This window comes from Gossypium raimondii, chromosome 12 (genome assembly GCF_025698545.1).
Source record: "Gossypium raimondii isolate GPD5lz chromosome 12, ASM2569854v1, whole genome shotgun sequence".
Taxonomy (NCBI): Eukaryota; Viridiplantae; Streptophyta; class Magnoliopsida; order Malvales; family Malvaceae; genus Gossypium; species Gossypium raimondii.
Window position 1 is genome coordinate 54,063,825 of NC_068576.1, and position 11,841 is coordinate 54,075,665.

General features: G+C 34.6%; 1 protein-coding gene across 3 annotated transcripts; it reads left to right on the top strand.

Annotated features, from left to right (window-relative positions):
* Positions 1–321: 321 nt before the first annotated feature.
* On the top strand, positions 322–7,731 carry LOC105765264 (respiratory burst oxidase homolog protein A). Of its 3 annotated transcripts, XM_012584267.2 has the most exons (14): positions 332–1,088; positions 1,195–1,354; positions 1,570–1,618; positions 2,167–2,280; positions 3,470–3,892; positions 4,605–4,991; positions 5,105–5,200; positions 5,471–5,586; positions 5,704–5,871; positions 5,977–6,136; positions 6,222–6,422; positions 6,530–6,658; positions 6,853–6,931; positions 7,024–7,731. In XM_012584267.2, the coding sequence occupies exons 1-14, from the start codon at positions 494–496 to the stop codon at positions 7,131–7,133; spliced, it is 2,787 nt and encodes a 928-aa protein (XP_012439721.2). In that variant the 5' UTR covers positions 332–493; the 3' UTR covers positions 7,134–7,731. The 3 variants fall into 3 exon arrangements, with proteins under 3 accessions (XP_052481345.1, XP_052481344.1, XP_012439721.2); XM_052625384.1 differs by lacking the exon at positions 7,024–7,731 and having other exon boundaries at positions 328–1,088; positions 6,753–6,892; XM_052625385.1 differs by lacking the exons at positions 6,222–6,422; positions 6,530–6,658; positions 6,853–6,931; positions 7,024–7,731 and having other exon boundaries at positions 322–1,088; positions 5,972–6,130.
* The last annotated feature ends 4,110 nt before the right edge of the window (positions 7,732–11,841 follow it).

Here is an 11,841-nt window from a genome sequence, read left to right on the forward strand (position 1 = left end):
GTAAATTTAGAATTACGATTAGGTTATTTTATATATGTGACATATGATTGACAAAAAATAAACATAATAAGTTACCAAATTTTGACAGTGGCTATCAACAACAACAATGATTGAACTAAGATTTTAAATTAAAAATTAGGAAGATTGAGTAACTTTTAAAGTTAAGAACTAAATCTCAAATTATATACAAGTACAAGGACTAAAAGTGTATTTTAACCAATTCTTTCGTATGAAATCCAATATGTACAGGTCTCTTTCTTCCCTTTAGTCCCGCGATATTGTTCTTTTTATTTATTTTTTCTTGTGGTGCTGCTCTCCGCGTTCTCTTGTCTTTTCCTTCAGATTCCATCCGCGTTTCCTTTGCCTACCTTTATATTCAGCTTTTCTCTTTCTTTCTTTTTAATCCACTTTCTTAAATAAACTAAACATTAATTCAACTTCTCTTTCCTATAAATTTATCTGTAACCATGTATAACTAGGAGTTGTTGGCTCAATGGGAGACGGTTCATGGCCGACGCACGAGAGGCGGTGGGCCTCAGACACCATCCCCGCCAATACCATTCTCAGTGCAACAACTTCGCCGGGGACTGAGTACAACTCCGCCGAGGAGTTCGTCGAGGTCACTCTTGATCTCCAAGACGATGATACTATCATCCTCCGAAGCGTCGAGCCGGCCACCGTTATCAACGTCGATGAAGGCTCCGATACTTCGGTATCCGCTTCACGATCACCGACGACGAGGAGCTCATCCAATAGATTAAGGCAGTTTTCACAAGAACTGAAAGCCGAAGCAGTGGCCAAAGCCAGGCAGTTCTCACAAGAGTTGAAAGCCGAATTACGCAAGTTCTCATGGGGCAACGGACACGCATCTCAGACTGTAAATGGATTCGACTCGGCTTTAGCCGCTCGAGCTCTAAGAAAGCAGCGAGCTCAACTCGACCGGACTCGTTCCGGCGCTCATAAAGCACTTCGTGGATTAAGGTTTATAAGTAACAATAAAGCCAATGCATGGGAAGAAGTTGAAAACAAATTCAACAAACTCGCCAAAGACGGATATCTCTTTCGCTCCGATTTCGCACAATGCATAGGTTATCCATTTCATCATCACATTTTCCTCCCAAATCCATTGTTTTAAGCGCTTCGGTTTGAATCTATCTTCTAACTGTTTTTCTTAATCGTGTACTGTTCTTTAAGGAATGAAGGATTCGAAGGAATTTGCGTTGGAGATGTTCGATGCATTGAGTAGACGAAGGAGATTAAAAGTTGAAAAAATCAGCAAAGATGAACTTTATGAATATTGGTCTCAAATCACCGATCAAAGTTTTGATTCTCGCCTCCAGATCTTCTTCGACATGTACGCATTATTAAACTATTCTATAACAAGTAGAAATTAATTAATTACGATTTTTTTTTCAGTTATTTCATTTTAAAATTAATGAATCTTAAGCTTCACTCTCTGGAAACTTGTAATTAATGAAAATAAAATTTAGTTAAAATCGTCCTTTTTCGCAATTATATGTGAATTTCCTTTCTAATCTTAAATTATATGATGTTTGCCCCATTTTTCAGGGTGGATAAGAACGAAGATGGTAGAATCACTGAGGCCGAAGTAAAAGAGGTAATTATTATTGTCATTATTCCAATTTTTAATAAAATTGGATTAGGCATCCACTTAAAACTAATTTTTAATAACACTGCCCCTTCTGATAAATTTTTTTCTTCAAAAAGAAAATTGGAAGGCCGCCCTTTCATCGTCAGAAGGAAATAGTTTAATGCATAGAGTGATTGATTATGAGCACTTGTTTACAGGGTGTCATTTTGGTTTATTATAATCAACGTAAGGCAGGTATAATATGACCTTGAATCACAAGAAACTCTTACACCAACTACTCCGATAATAAATAATCAAATTAAAGAAATAAAGAAAAAACAACAGTTTCAATCTTTTTTTGGTGTATGACGTAAATCACTTTACAAGCATCTTGTCTATAATTAGATTGGTTTATTCGATATTCATTGTTCAGGGGTTTGGCCTTTTTTCCGAATTTTCTTTTCATATCATTTTACTTTTTCTTTTGGGTGGGGGGTTGGTGGGGGCATTTTGGTCAATATATAGTTACCTTTAATTCGTAATTACAAAATTTATTTTCCTTTTGGTTTATACAGATTATCATGCTAAGTGCTTCAGCAAACAAGCTGTCAAGATTGAAAGAGCAAGCGGAAGAATATGCAGCTTTGATCATGGAAGAATTGGACCCTGAAAGACTTGGATATATTGAGGTGGGTCCATTATTTATATGAAACTTCCATAATCAAATCCTTTTTTTGCTTTGTTTTGCATGAATTTCTTATTCTCTTAATTTTATTTAATATTTAAGGGTAACAAATCAAGACAAGGGGTGTTTTAGAATTTAATAAATCAAATCGAGGAAATTATTATTTGCAGTAAGATTTCATTGTCACCAAGCTTATGAATTAGTTTTAGTAAGATGACCAATGGAGTAGCATTGACTTGAATATTATAAAGAAATAACTGAAAATATTAAATTGGGCTTCTTTCTTCCAAAGTCTATTGTTCGGCGAAAAATGATCATTCCAACAAATCCGGTTCTGGTTATGTGCAACCGTGACGAAAGAAGAATGATCAAAGCAAGAATAACGAGCTTTTACGATAGACAGCTCAAATTATCTCAATGTTGGTAAACAGTAATTACATTTGAGGTCGTTGAACCAGTTTTTAGTGCTTCCTTACATGTAGCTTGAGCTCGATGGGAAGAAAAAAGAAAGGCTGAATAGGTCCCTTCCCGTAATAAATAGAGTACTATTCTAGCTTTGTATATTAATTTTCCATTTTAATCAACTAGCAAATTATATTTGCATGATTATCTACTGAATAGTTCCCTCATTTAATTGGTGTGCTTGTATATATATTTTTTCTTTAATTGCTTCATCTCTATATAGTAATTAAGGCTGTATGGTAAGACCAAAATCAACTTGGCAGGTCACTATCCGGGCAATAGCATCTGCCTTGAATTTGATTATCTTTTCCCTTATTTCTTATCTTTGCAAATCGGTTTTTCTTTTGTTTTACTTGCCAAAGTTGTGGTTTAAAGTATTGAGCAATGGTATCTGGTCATAGATTGAAGGGGTCCTGACCAACTCGAACCCATGATTGACCGTTTTGAACTCGATGGTCCTGCTAAATGCGGACCTGACACAGTTGGGTACTTGGGTTCCTATGTGAGCTTTGCTTTCTAGTTATTCCCCTCTCCAAAACGCGTTCTCTTCACTCATTCACGCATGCACGCGTCATCCATTCTGCATCACTGATAGTGCGACGAGTTGACTGGGTCAAGATAACATTGTCCTTTTTCAGGACTAAATATTTTCCTCATCAGTTAATATTTTTTTTTATTTGCCGTAACTTTCATGAGTTGGTGGATGATGATGAACGATGAAAATGGTGCAGCTATGGCAACTGGAGACACTTCTCTTGCAAAAGGACACGTATCTAAGCTACAGTCAAGCCCTAAGCTACACAAGCCAAGCTCTTAGCCAAAACTTACAAGGATTAAGAAAAAAGGGCAGAATCAGAAGAATGAGCACTAAACTTGTGTACTATTTAGAAGAAAATTGGAAGAGGATATGGGTCGTGTCACTCTGGATTATGGTTATGATAGGACTCTTTACTTGGAAGTTCTTTCAATACAAACAGAAGAGTGCTTTTAAAGTTATGGGTTATTGCCTCCTCACAGCCAAGGGAGCAGCTGAGACCCTGAAGTTTAACATGGCTCTTATCCTCATGCCAGTGTGCAGAAACACCATTACTTGGCTCAGGTCCACAAAGCTGGGTCTCTTCGTACCTTTTGACGATAATATCAACTTTCACAAGGTATGTAAACTGAATACCAATTCCTTTCTTTCTCTCTAGTAATACAATCTTTTGCTTCTCTTTCACGTTTATCGTCTGGGTCCCAGGTAACTGTGATGATAGAAGTCAATATGATGGGTTGATTTAAGCCATCAAAGGCAATAATAGGTCTTCGATATTGTCGCTTGTGAAATGTGAACTTAAGACTGTGACGTTAGGGAAAAGGGGGAGGGGGAGGGGTCACGCAGCAAAAGTTGACAAATAAACAGGTTTTTTTTTTTTTAAAAATATTGAAGACACTAGAATATCATACATGAAATTATAACATTGTAGTTTTGTTACTTTTTTGGCCGTGACCAAAGCATTGACATACACAAGAAGAAAAAAATGTTTCTCAAATTTTAGAACAGAAGGCTTGTAGTTAGAGTATATTTCCCAGATACGTATACTTAGGCCAACTAGATCGTATAGTTTTAACTGAAGTCTAAAGCAAGTAACACTAAATTCTATCAAGATTATAATGGTATAATGGTGGACAATCAAGATTTTAATGGTATTGGTTTGCAAAGGCATTAACCATGCTCTTGAGTTCACAATTCAAACATTTGCAAATTACCCCACAATGAAAAGCAAATCTGATGCGTTGCATAATAACATTGAAGTTTGAAAGTTGTCGATTCCCATCCAATTAGATCATTGTTTACGCTCTCCTCATCTCATTGAATTTATGCAGACAATAGCTGCAGCGATTTCAATTGGAGTCATTCTCCATGTTGGTAACCATCTTGCCTGTGATTTCCCGAGGCTTATCAGCTCTTCTAATTATAAATATAAAAAGTTTCTAAAGAACGACTTTGGAAGTCCTAAACCAACGTACATAGACCTAGTAAAAGGAACTGAAGGAGTGACTGGAGTTCTAATGGTTATCTTCATGGCAATTGCATTTACACTAGCAACAAGATGGTTTCGGCGGAACCTGATTAAGCTACCCAAGCCTTTTGATAGAATCACTGGCTTCAATGCCTTCTGGTACTCGCATCACCTGTTTGTCATTGTCTACGTCTTGCTCATCATCCATGGAGAATTCCTTTATCTCGTGCACATATGGTATCGGAGGACGGTATATATTTAAATCTTCTTTTCTCAAGTTATTGCAGACATCAGGATTTTATTTTATTTTAATTAACTGTAACTGTAGTTTTAGCCTTAAGGCAATCGAATTCCTTGTTGCAGACTTGGATGTACCTAGCTGTTCCAGTTTTGCTTTATGCTGGAGAAAGGATCCTAAGATTTTTTCGTTCCGGTTTCTCTACTGTCCGGCTTTTGAAGGTACGCATACTCTGTCAAGTATGATTTAGTGTAAAGAAGTTCCATAATTAATTAGAATCTGCTCAAAGAAAAAGGGTATTGAATAAAATGAAGAAACATTTATGAGACCAATTAACTTGGAAGCACAATCTCAAGGATTTGAGGCTGTTCAATTTACTAAATTAGCTTCTCTGTGATCCTTTTTCCATGAACCCTGAATTTAGGTCCGAATCAGGCTACTATATATTTTGATTGATGATCGTCTTGTAACTTTGCATTCTCACTATATAGGTTGCAATTTATCCGGGAGGTGTTCTTACATTACAAATGTCTAAGCCGCCACAATTTCGGTACAAGAGTGGACAGTACATGTTTGTCCAGTGCCCTGCTGTCTCTCCATTTGAATGGTAGGTAAAAAATTTAAAGCATATATAATGTTTTAGGATGGTTTCGGCTGGCAGGGGTGTATATTTTGCTTTTTGCATTTTTCCCTTCACTCATGAGCATTTCTTTTTTGGAACCAGGCATCCATTTTCAATCACCTCCGCTCCTGGTGATGACTACCTTAGTGTACATATTCGTCAGCTAGGTGACTGGACCCAAGCACTCAAACGACTATTCTCTGAGGTTTGTGAACCTCCTGTAGCGGGGAAAAGTGGGCTTCTCAGGGCAGATGAGGCAACTAAAAAAAGGTATATCTATTTAGCTTCTATTAATATATTCAACATTATCCTTTTTAGAATCATTAGGAATACTGAGTAAGTTTATGATCGATGATGTTGTTGTCCGAAGAACAGTTTGCCAAAGCTCTTAATTGATGGACCGTATGGTGCACCGGCACAAGACTATAGTAAGTATGATGTTCTGTTGCTTGTGGGTCTTGGAATCGGTGCAACACCATTCATCAGCATTTTAAAAGATCTGTTGAACAACATTGTCAAAATGGAGGAGCAAGCAGTAAGTAACTCGTGCTAAGCTAATGAGTCGGTTTTTCTTGTTCTTTGGTTATAACATTCACAAAGATTATTTTTCTCATTTTCAGGATTCAGTCTCAGATACCAGTAAGGCATCAGACGTAAGTGTTGCGAGCAGCAATGAATCAACCACTCCAAACAGAGTTCCATCGAAACGAAAGAAAACTCTTAAGACCACCAATGCTTACTTTTATTGGGTAACCAGAGAACAAGGTTCTTTTGATTGGTTCAAAGGGGTCATGAACGAAGTTGCAGAACTTGATCAAAGGGTAAAAGAACTAATCTTTCATTTGTAATTTCTTAGAATACATTGTTAAGATGACACTCGGAAAGAATACCTTGGCTTGTTACTAACTTGTCCCTTTGAACAATGTAGGGTGTGATTGAAATGCACAACTATTTGACAAGCGTGTACGAGGAAGGCGATGCACGCTCAGCTCTCATTACAATGGTCCAAGCGCTAAATCATGCCAAGAATGGAGTTGACATCGTTTCGGGCACCAGGGTAGGATCAATTTTTTGTGTCATTTTCATTCTCTCAGCATATGATTGTCTTTAAAACTCAATTCATTGTGAAGAGACAACAATTCCCTATGCAGAATTGTAGATCATGGGTAGCATCCATCCCATGCCTTAGCAACAGCCCGGCTAAAATTTTCTTTTGAAACGCAATCACAGTTCCTCTTTTGACATTATCAGGTGCGGACCCATTTTGCAAGGCCCAAATGGAAGAACGTTCTGTCTAAACTAAGTTCCAAGCATTGCAACGCAAGGATAGGTAAGTGACCCCCTCTACCCCCAATGTAAGGAAATGAAAATGGCAATCTTCTGTGTATTTCTAATACTGTTGTATTGTGCTTTGGGGAGCAGGGGTCTTTTATTGCGGGGCACCGGTTTTGGCTAAAGAGCTCAGCAAACTCTGCTACGAGTTAAACCAAAAAGGTTCCACTAAATTTGAATTCCACAAAGAGCATTTCTAATTCTGAGGAGTATACAAGGGGGGGAAATAGCATTCTTACCATCCAGGGCCCTAACTCCTTTCTTTACCTAGAGAAATAAGAATTTTGCAATAATAGGCCCAGAAGACAGGAGCCACCGTACAGCCTTAGAATAGAAAAAGGAGATATGAAAGGAAAAAAGGCATTTAGGTCTCTATCCCTATCGTTGAATACCCACAAAAGTGACGGAAGAGGCCATCATGGTTTTTGGGAAATTAAAATCAATGGTCCGGCGAGCAAGAGAAATGAGAGTTGAGAGGTAGGGCAGGCCTAGCCCATTCAAGACCAACTTTGAAAAGCATAAACTGGATGGGTTTTTTGCCTCTCTCTTTTTTCCCTATATTTCCAAATTTTCATGTAAAGAAACCTTCTAGCATCTCGATGCTGCTGAATGCGGATTGAAGATTTGAAGCTGCTGTTCCTTATTATTATTCATTACCTTTGCTTTCAATAATGATCAGAGATTGTGTGTAAATTATGTTCACAACAAACTGTTCTGTAAGTTAATTAACTTGTTGCTAGTTTTATGATGTTCATCTTTATCTTAAATAATATAGACAAAGAGAGGATTTTATATTAAGGCCGGTTAATTACTTATTTCACGCCCGTGTTATAATACTTCATCCATTTTATACTTATCATAAATTAGGTTCTTCACTTATTATTTTGAATAAATAAACCAAAAAGAAAGTTTAGGTTCTTGATTTATAATTTTAACAATGGGTATTATATATATATATATATATATTTTGATATTTGATAATAAAAATTTAAATGTCTATAAGGTTAAAATAATTAATATTTCGTGCATATTATTTATATATATATAAATATATCAAGCTTACATAGTTATACTATTGTTGTTTGAAAAATGTAACCCTTGTAATAAGTTTGTGATTAAATGCCTAAGACTTTTTTATTTTATGTGACAGTGCACTGCAAACATGAAATCAGTTTGCGTGTGGGTTAATTTGGGCTTACAACAATATTCCCTTAATGCCAAAACTTGCAACAATAAAGATTCAATTAGGTTCTTAAATGTAAATTACATATGACTCGTAAAAAGGTGCTTTCAAAGGTTGCAAAGTGTTATGGGTACTCTTCCCTGTTAGATTCAAAACTACAATAATATATATATATATATATATATATAATTTATACCCAATTTTATTTCTATTAAATAACTTTGTAAAATAAAACATAATCTCCTTAAAATTTTGCTATCTAAATGAATGCCATAAAGGAGGCTTTTCAATAGCAACGGACACGTTTTGACAATACAAAAGTTTTCAACAAACGAACTTATAAAAAATGCAGTCCTTTTTCTTCTTTGTTTTAGGTTTTGGTACAAATATTCAACCAATGGGTGCTTGAGATCGCAAGAAACTTCCCTCTGTCCTCCAGTCCCTTAGTAGATTATCATGACGGATGATACGACTAATTAAAAAATTTACTCCGCCTTAAACAATGTAGGAAAAACAACATCAACTCCCTAAGCTCATTCAGCTTTTACGTCTAAGAATTTAATTCCTCTGCTTGTCGGGATTAAAAATAAATTTCTTTGTATTTTTTTGAAACTTAAAATTTTAATCTTTGTATTTTTATTTCACGAAATTTAATTTCTCTATTTTCCATATTTCAAAAAATTCTTAATTTTTTTTATTAAATTCAAGTTAATTACAAAAAAATTTTAATTATATAGTTTCCATGTGAGTATTTTTTAAAAAATTTAAATTACTTTGAATGTGAGTCATTTTGAGTTATTGTTTGAGAGTTGGATGTTTTCAAGTTTAGGTTCATTTTAGCCATTCAGGTTAAATTTAATACATAAATTATTTTGAGTTAGATCATTTTAGATTCAAGTTATTTATATATATTTTACTCATGATTTTCAGTTTGATTGTCAAAATTGATAATGTTCAATTTCTTAATTTTAGAATAAAATTAGATCAAAGTCAAATAAACCGATTTAAGTTTATTATAAAATTATTAATTACTATAAATAATACTTTAAAATAAATATAATAAATTATTGTAAATTTAAATTAATTAACAATAATGAAAAGCAAAAAAATATTTTAAAAAACTATACTTAATTTAATTTTGGTTATTTTGGATATAAAATCAACTCATTCCAAATCATTTTTTATAAAAAAAAATTACAATCCATTCAATCGAAAACTACTCTTAGCCTTTCTGAAGAAAAAGGTTTAATTACCAATACTTAACCACATCTTCGTGAGATGTTAAGGGCATATAACCGTGAGAATGGAACTAAAGGAATGCTTGTAATATAGGGTTAAATAGTAATCGTATGTAAAAATTATGAGTGGGGCATTAGCAGAGGGGACCACGTGGGGCGGAAGAAATTTATCCCATATTCAGGTTTTTTTAGTTGATTTAATTAATTTGTACCGATTTTTGGTCGAATCGGTTTAAAGTTATTTTCTAAAATGTTATATTGGTTGGTGTTCGATCTAACTAATCTAATCGACCGCTTTAGTTCAGTTCAAATATCCTGATCCAATCGAATTTTTAGTTGATTTAACTAGTTCGTATTGATTTCCATACTAACTGATTCAAAGCTACTCTGTGAACTAATATCCTATTGATTTTCAATTCAATCGGTCTGACCAGAAGGTCTGTTAGGATTGACCCGATTAAGAAACAAGTAACAAAAAATAGCGAAATAAATTCAAAAATTGAACACACAAATTTAACGTGGAAAATTCCTCCAAAGAGGATAAAAAAACCACGGGTAAAGACAATTTTACTATAATGGCAAAAGAACGAAAAGTACAAAAAATGGAGATAAAAAACTAAACCCCAAAAATTTCGAAAAAAAGAACCCTCAAAACGTAAATACAAAATTCTCTAAATGTGTTATGAGTTCTAATCTCTAATAGGCGTTGTACAAGCCCAACTATGTCCGGGCCCACATAATAAACCAAAACAGAAAAAATGACAGGCCCAACAACCAGTTTTCAGACCCCAGCCCAAAAAACATCAAAATTTTAGAAACCCTAACAGCCTTAGCCGCCGCAACTACTGCCCTCTTTGCGCACCTCCGCAAGACTCGGAGTCGCACTCCTCTCGCACCTCCGCAAACGTCGCGCACACGCCTCCAGTAGTACCTGCAGCAACAAACACGAAACAGAAGGGCAAAAATCGGGCAGCAAAATACGGATAAACAACAGGATAGATTGATCTTTGATTTTTAGATTTTCTTCTTTTCTATTTCGGCTATAAAAGCCCGATTTTTTAATCATTTTGTGGGGGGGGGGGAGAGACAGAAAAATCAATAAAGAAGAGAGCTAATATCAGTGTTCTTTTAAGGTGATTTTGTTGTTTTCTTTATAGTGCCCAACGTTTTTATTTATTCTATTTATTCTATTTATTCTTTTATTTTCATTCTTATTTCACTTAAAATAACAAAGAAAAGAAAGGGAACTTGCCTATTCGTCGAAGTCGCCGTGCCCTCGCCATCTCCGCTGCAGTTGGGGCTTTGGTGAGAGGACTGATGAGCGGCGGCGGCACAAAAAAGAAAGGGGTTGAAGAAACCCTAGCAGACCATTTTTTTTTAAAAAAGAAAGAACAAAATGGGGTTTTTTTTTTCCTTTTCTTTTTTCAGTTTTGCTTTATTTAAAGCAAGATGAAACGGCGCCGTATTGATGGTCAGACCCGCGCGGTGACTCAACCCGGAGGGGAGGATCCGCGCGTTCTGGCCTTAAAGGGTAAATTTTGAAATTGGCCCCTCCTGGTTGCGACACGCTTCAATCAAGCCCATTTTGCTATTTTTTAAATTAAGCCGCATTTTTCATTTTTGCTTCAATTTGGCCCTTGCTGCGCAGCATTTTGAAAGGAGGGAATATTTTCCCTTTTGGTCCTCCACTGTTACGCGCGCATTCAAGTTGGTCTTTTTTTTAATTTCTTTTAAATCCCCCCATTTTTCGTTTTTAATTCAATTTACCCCATTTTTTAGTTTTTATCACAATTACACCATACTATTATTTTGTTTTATTTTATTTATTACTATAATATTATATATTATTATTATTATGCCTACATACATGCGCATGCACTCTGTATAGTATATATGCATGTTTTAATATATTTTCTAAGCTTTCTACGCATATATTACACATATACATACTCTTTATGTTTTTATTTTACTTTCCTAATTTTTTTATACTTTATACTATATATACATATACGCTTTATGGCATGGGCACATTTTAAATATATTTACGTTCCCATTTTAAAATCATTATAATTTTTTTATTATTTCACATATTCAATTATCTTTTGTATATTGTACATATTTGTATTTAAATAGATATCTGAATCGTATTTTCATGTTTTACCAATACATGTATACTTTTATTTTTTCATGTAAATATATCCATATGCATTTTTTATGCTTTTATTTTATTTTTAATACATGTGTTTAATTTGTTTTATTTGATATATTTCATTCCTTCTATTTACATGTATACTTGTATATGTGTGTTAGATATATCGTACACATGTTTGCAAATTCTTGGTATATTGTACTTGTATATATATTTGTAAATATTTAGTCACGATGCTTTAAATTAAAATATTTGTATCATATTGTACATTTTTTAACATACCCTTTTGAAAATATAGTTTGGTTTTAACCATACATCAAAGTTATTTTCTTGATTCA

What these genes read in the sequence shown, in the direction of transcription:
- LOC105765264 (XM_012584267.2), top strand. Translation starts at nt 494, where the DNA reads ATGGGAGACGGTTCATGGCCGACGCACGAGAGGCGGTGGGCCTCAGAC. An exon ending in CTGAGGCCGAAGTAAAAGAG is followed by an intron (nt 1,619 to 2,166) that starts GTAATTATTATT and finishes TGGTTTATACAG; the next exon opens with ATTATCATGCTAAGTGCTTC. An exon ending in ACATCGTTTCGGGCACCAGG is followed by an intron (nt 6,659 to 6,852) that starts GTAGGATCAATT and finishes TGACATTATCAG; the next exon opens with GTGCGGACCCATTTTGCAAG.